The sequence below is a fragment of the Jaculus jaculus genome, chromosome 17, assembly GCF_020740685.1.
Source record: "Jaculus jaculus isolate mJacJac1 chromosome 17, mJacJac1.mat.Y.cur, whole genome shotgun sequence".
NCBI classification, from domain to species: Eukaryota; Metazoa; Chordata; class Mammalia; order Rodentia; family Dipodidae; genus Jaculus; species Jaculus jaculus.
The window spans coordinates 68,546,641-68,553,128 of record NC_059118.1 but is presented as its reverse complement, the minus strand read 5'-3'; the positions used below and the strand labels follow the sequence as shown (position 1 = coordinate 68,553,128).

General features: G+C 57.8%; 1 protein-coding gene across 1 annotated transcript; it reads left to right on the top strand.

Annotated features, from left to right (window-relative positions):
• The first annotated feature begins 1,122 nt into the window (after window positions 1-1,122).
• Window positions 1,123-6,212, top strand: Foxf2 (forkhead box F2). Its single transcript, XM_004666141.2, has 2 exons — window positions 1,123-2,284; window positions 5,364-6,212. Exons 1-2 carry the CDS (start codon window positions 1,123-1,125, stop codon window positions 5,525-5,527), a joined length of 1,326 nt encoding a protein of 441 aa, XP_004666198.2. The 3' UTR covers window positions 5,528-6,212.
• The last annotated feature ends 276 nt before the right edge of the window (window positions 6,213-6,488 follow it).

The window sequence follows — 6,488 nt, the reverse complement described above, 5'->3', positions numbered from 1 at the left end:
AACTTGGCCCAAGTTTCTTCATCCAAACCCCTCTGCTCAAAGTTCCAAAAATGCCCATAATTGTCCAGGCCACAGCCCAGGGCCGCCCATCGCTCACTCTACTACCAATTGTCCAAAGGCTGCAGGGACTGCCAGAAAGAGAGAGGATTGGCACTTTACCTTGGGGCGTCTGGCACCCTGGCGTGTGGCTGAGTGCGGCACTGTCTACGTGAAGTTGACTGATGGTTGTCAGTTCTGGCACTGGGGATTAGGAGGTTCCACGGCGGCAAGGTGGCCACACGGTAGGGCCCGGAGAAGATGGGGGTGGGGAAGAGGTGGGTTCACTCCCCTGGGGCGGATGGTTTCTGAGACAGGAAGTAGGGGCTGCTGGAAGGGGCAAAGAAAATCACTTGAAGTCAGAAGTGATCGGTTTTGCCAGTGTGGGGGTCCTCCTCCTCCTAGCAGGATGCCAATTGGTCTGTAGTGTCTAGGCTTGCAAAAGGGCGGATGGGGAAGGAGAACCATCCCAGGGTGAATTAGAAAAGGGAGTGGGACCCTGGGGAGCGAGGAGGACCGTCAGAGCAGGAGCTGGCCACCAGGTCGGGAGGGGGAGGAGTGACGCGGGTCCGGGCTGGCGGGCGGGCGGGCGGGCTGCGCGGTGCGAAGCGGGGAGGGGGCAGGGCGGGGTGGAGGGAGGGAGGGAGCGAAGGAGGGAGGGAGAGCGGCCGCGGGGAGGGCGCGCCAGGGAGGAAGTCCGAGAGACAGAGCGAGGAGCGCTCCTGAAAGGAGACGTCGGGCGAGTCCCCAGGGTCCGGGCCGCGGTCCCAGGGTTTGGGCTCATCTGCCCGGCGTCCGGCCTCGTCGCTTCCGCGGCCTGGGAGGCGGTGGTGCAGGGCTCGGGCCCCAGGCTCGGGAGAGGGATGCCCCGGGAGTTGCCTCCCGCGGGCCACGGTCGCCGCCGCCCGCGGCCCCAGAGGAGCTGAGGGAGGCGACGCCGAAGCGCTGGCCCGGAGCGGTCCCGGCTGCAGCGCGGGCGGCGGGCTAGGGCGCTGCTGGCCCGGCTTCTGGGCCGACCCGGCTCCGGCGCCTCCGCACCCGGCCCGGGATCCGCCCCCGAGGCCCGGCCTCGCTCCGCGTTCGCAGATGACCACCGAGGGTGGGCCCCCGCCGCCCCCGCCGCGCCCGCCGCCGGCCCCGCTCCGCCGCGCGTGCAGCCCGGCGCCTGGCGCGCTCCAGGCCGCCTTGATGAGCCCGCCGCCCGCCGCCGCCGCCGCCCTGGAGAGCGCCTCGTCGTCGTCGTCCTCCACTGCCGCCGGCCCGTCCGCTCCCGGCTCGGCCAGCGCCTCCTCGGCCGCCTGCAAGAGCTCGGCGGGCGGCGGCGCGGGCAAGAAGCCGGCGTCGGGGCTGCGGCGGCCCGAGAAGCCGCCCTACTCGTACATCGCGCTCATCGTCATGGCCATCCAGAGCTCGCCCAGCAAGCGCCTGACGCTCAGCGAGATCTACCAGTTCCTGCAGGCGCGCTTCCCCTTCTTCCGCGGCGCCTACCAGGGCTGGAAGAACTCCGTGCGCCACAACCTCTCCCTCAACGAGTGCTTCATCAAGCTGCCCAAGGGCCTCGGGCGGCCCGGGAAGGGCCACTACTGGACCATCGACCCGGCCAGCGAGTTCATGTTCGAGGAGGGCTCGTTCCGCCGGCGGCCGCGCGGCTTCAGGCGAAAATGCCAGGCGCTCAAGCCCATGTACCACCGCGTGGTGAGCGGCTTGGGCTTCGGAGCCTCGCTGCTGCCCCAGGGCTTTGATTTCCAGGCGCCTCCAGCAGCGCCTCTAGGCTGTCACGGCCAGGGCAGCTATGGCGCTCTGGATATGATGCCCACCGGTTACGATGCGGGCGCGGGAGCCCCGGGCCACGCGCATCCGCACCACCTCCACCACCACCACGTCCCGCACATGTCACCCAGCCCCGGCTCCACCTACATGGCCAGCTGTCCCGTGTCTGCAGGCCCGGGGAGCGTCGGCGCATCAGGCGGTGGTGGAAGTGGCGGTGGTGGCGGGGACTATGGGCCAGACAGCAGCAGCAGCCCAGTGCCCTCATCTCCCGCCATGGCGAGCGCCATCGAGTGCCACTCGCCCTACACGAGCCCTGCTACGCATTGGAGCTCGCCTGGAGCCTCACCTTACCTCAAGCAGCCGCCCACCCTAACACCAAGCAGCAATCCGGTGGCCTCTGCAGGCCTACACTCAAGCATGTCCTCCTACTCACTGGAGCAGAGCTACTTGCACCAGAATGCCCGGGAAGATCTCTCAGGTAACGGTGGCCCCATCCGCTGGGGGTATTACCTCTATATCTTCATCCCCAAAGTTACTGCCACCCCCCCATATTGGGGACTGGGGGTTACTGGAAGAAACAGGTGCTGGTGAGGGGAGCTGAGGGGAGAGTCTGTATCTTCTTGCCCTCCTTGGCACTCCCCATTAGGAGCAGGGCCTCCAGAATAGCCCAGCCTCCAGAAGGGTGGTGCAGAGTCCCAGACTTCTTAGTTTCCATAGGACACTGTGGGCTTCAGCTCTCCCAGTTCCAACCTAGCCTGGCTTTGAGAGAAGAAGTCATGTGGCCTTTGGAGACCTTGGTCAAGGGGTTGGGTCTACCCATTTGTTTTCCCTTAGACCTTCATTTTGCTGTACTTTAGTTTCCAAAATAAGTGTCGGAAAGGGAGAGGCACTGTATCTTAGCGTACAAGGGAGGAGGGTTCTTAGCTAAGCAAGTGTTGAGAGAAGTGGCAGGGCGGAAAAAAATCTTTGAGTCCAGGGTCCTCACTCAAAGTCATTCAACGGTAGCAAGGGACACCAAGCTGTTGAGGGGTAGAGAGCGGGGGAGGGATGAGAATCTGTTGGTGCCACACCAGTTAGTCCTGAGCAGCAGGACTTGAGGGCCCTACTGTAACATCCCTGAGAAATGTGCCTGGAAGCCACTTGTAGTGTGGCTGGTTTAAGTTGTGTGAGTTGCAGATTATGAAAATTTATTGACTTGTGAAAATTGGTGAAAGGTGGGAGGACAGGATGGGGTGGAGGAGAAAATTTGAGTGTTTGACTAGCTTTATCTGGAGGATGTGGATAAATCCTATTAACTCCCCTGAGGCTGCCACCGGGTGCAGATTGAAATCAAGGAGCTTGTCTGTCAAGGGCAAAGCCCAAGGATGCTCTTTCTCCCTCTCTCTCCGCCCCCCCCCCACACACACACTCATCTTCCATCCCCATCTAGAAAACTCACAGGATAAAGGCATACTTTATATGTTCGTGACTCTATGTGCAACAGAAGCACGGGGGAGAAGGGAAGCCCAGAAATGGGCAAAAGATGTTGGTTCCCTGGATGGAGAAATTTCCCAAATAGGCCTTTTAACTGAGGGTCTCAGAGGTTAACCAAACAAAGACAGTCTCGGCAGGACCACACCGGAGAGGATTTTAGGCTGACTTAACCCACAAAGAACAGAGTCTTGTTCAATTTTATGGGAATTTCAACAAGTAACCAATACAGATGACCCTCCCTTTTACTCCCCCTCCCCTTGCACTGGCTGTCAATCTCCCTCTGGCTTACTGGGCTGGATCCTGCCTCCCAACTCCTGCCTAGTTCTACTCTTCTGGGTTCTGCTGGCCATCCTTCTCCCTGTGCTGGCTGGAACCCATATTCTCAGGCTTCCCAGCCTCCAGAGAACAATACTCTAGGAACAAATGGACAAAGAAACAAACACATTTGCAGTTGGAAGAGGCTCCTGACCCTTCTGTGAGGCCCTTGCCCCGCGCCACACTAGGCCATGCTCAACCACACACAACTCCCTGGATCTGGAGCCTCAACCCTTTGGGAGAGTGCACACTGTTCAGCCCAGCAAGGGACCTCTGATCTCCGGTCCCCGGACGCTGTGGCTGGCCTTCCCTTGGGGCAAGGCAGCAAAGGCTCAGGCCTATGTGCCCTGGCTGTTCTTTCTTCCTTAGGGCTTGCCCTCCTCTTCCCTTAGTATTCTTTCGATTTGCTCGTGCCTGGTGGGGGGGGGGGGGAGAGGCGGGGTCCGAGGATGCCATAGGTTTGCTGGGCTCTGTCTGGCTTAATTCTCAAGTAAATGCTGCCCTTGGGGACCCACAGACCACTGAGACTGGAAGGGCGGGGGTGGGCTTAGGGCGCCCTCCCTTCCACCTCAGCACACTGCTCAACACACGCAGCAGGACCCTCTCTGGCACACCCATGCGCGCTGCGCCCTCGGCTCCCGGGCTGTGACCCTGCCGCATCTAGTCAGTCCAAGCTCACCAAGTCCTACGTTGGCTTTTCAAATTGGAACTCTGGCCTTTGTGGCCCCTTAAATTGCCCGCCCAGGCCCGGGGTCTGTCGAAAGTACAAGTGGGGCTGTCCACCCTTCGGCGGCGGGCGATCGCACCTGTGAGCAGCGTGGCTGGCCCAGGGCGCGCTGGCCCGAGCGTCTTCTCCGGAGCCGGGCACCCGGTGCGCTCCAGCTAGGTGCCCGGCCTGCCTGCAGAGTGAGCCACCGAGCCGCGGCCCAGTGGCTCCGAGGTTCCGTAGGGCCCAAACGCCTCCGGCTGCGCACATGGTTTTCTTCCATAGAAAACGATGGCAGATTTACGCTGCCCATTAGAACGAGTAGAAAAGACCCCAGCAAAGGACCTCACCAGCGCTGCGCCTGGAGGCCGGGCGGCGGAGAGATGCTGGCGCCTCACACCACGGGCTACCGCTCCCGAGAAACAAAAGCACAAGTGCGGGGGCAGGTCTGTTTTTGGGAAGCCAGACACAGGCCTGCTCATCCTCTGCTCCCACAGGAAATCTGTGCCATTTCCGATACCTCGAGCCTTAGGGTATTTCTTGGCTCCCCGAAGTCCTGCTAGGCTAGTTGAAGCTGAAAAGGCCTGATGCTCCGGAGGGGAAGAGAGGACTGCGCTTGATTTCCTCAGCCTTTTTCTGGCCTTGAGATTGTTTCCTGTCACCCTCGGTGGGCGCTGAGAAAATCCCTGCTTTCTGCTACTGGGACCTGCCAGTAGGAAAATGAGGCTCAAAAGCAGAAGGGCAGGAGGCGAGGATTGAGGCCTGGCAGAATGGTCTTCTAGTCCCAGAGGGAAGCGGGAATTCAGGAACGGATCTCACCCCTCAGGGCGGAACCTGTCTTCCCTTGCCCTCCAAAGAGTCTGAAACCAACGCAAGAGGCAGCCTGGGACTTCGAGATTCTTCCAAATCTGTTTTCCCTACTAGTTTTATAGCAATATACTCAAAGGCTTTTTGTACCCTTGGCCAAAATAAGACAAATTGACTTGAAAATTTTAAAGTAATACACCCCACCATTAGCTAGCTGGGTGACTTTTACTGAAGTTCTTCTTTTTCTCCTTTTCAGTGGGACTCCCCCGTTACCAGCATCACTCTACTCCAGTGTGTGACAGAAAAGATTTCGTCCTCAATTTCAATGGCATTTCTTCTTTCCATCCCTCAGCTAGTGGGCCGTATTATCACCATCACCACCAGACCATGTGCCAGGATATTAAGCCTTGTGTCATGTGAATGGACAGGCAGTATGAAAGCTGCTCTCCAGCTTCTGCCCGCCTCTCCTCTTCCTTCTGCTGGGATCCGCTAGAAACTGCTATTGACTCACATACTGTGCACGCGGGTAGCAGTAAGTAGCACACCACTCACTTAGCCAGATGCCTGCGGAGGCCTGTTCTCCCGTATTGGCATACCCTTGGAAGAGGGAGCTCTCGCAAGGCAGTGCCCCAGAGGAAGGAGAGAATGAAGACGGTGATGGTAGAAAGTTACCAGATGTAAAACAAACTTTCGATTCTGGTGTCCTTATTACCTTCACAAATCAGGGTCTGAGAAAGCAGACGTGTGTGTGTGTGTGTGTGTGTGTGTGTGTGTGTTATTGATCAAAATGTGCGTGCTTTTCAAAAAGGCAGTGCTAAGCACAGCATTTCAAGAAAACTTTGTCTTGTGGCCTAGCTCAATAGGAGAGCTCTTGTTTTCCCCAAACGCTCCCGTTGGATACAGGTGCCAAAGAACATTGTGAAAAAAGTAGAACCAATGAGTCTGGTTTAAGAAAATGGCTCTCAGTATTGTGACAATACAACGTTTTTACAAGGTTGTTTTCTACCACCGTATTTTAAAGATTTTTTTATGATTTTCGTGTATTCTCACACCTTGCTTGTATTTTAAAAGGAGGATATATTTGCACTTATGTATACTTCTACAGTTTGCCAAAATATTTTGATGTAAATTTTTTTTCAATAAAATGTGTATAACAAATAGTTGTTTCAGGAACCTCCTTCCTTTACAGTCACCCTGTGCTGACCACCTCCACCCCTCCTCCAACGCCCCCCCCCCGCATTGCAACTCTACACTGCCCACCCCCAAGTTGTATAATTGACGTGGTGTGGGGTCTCTGCCTTGAGTAATGCAGGCTGGCTCTGACTGTCATTCTCCTAGAGAAAGAAGCAGGGACGACATGACACTTCTGATGTTCTTTCTC

Excerpts from the sequence above, each read along its gene's own strand:
- Foxf2 (XM_004666141.2), top strand. The coding sequence starts at position 1,123 with ATGACCACCGAGGGTGGGCCCCCGCCGCCCCCGCCGCGCCCGCCGCCG. Across the intron at positions 2,285-5,363 it reads TGCCCGGGAAGATCTCTCAG|TGGGACTCCCCCGTTACCAG; the intron begins GTAACGGTGGCC and ends TCTCCTTTTCAG.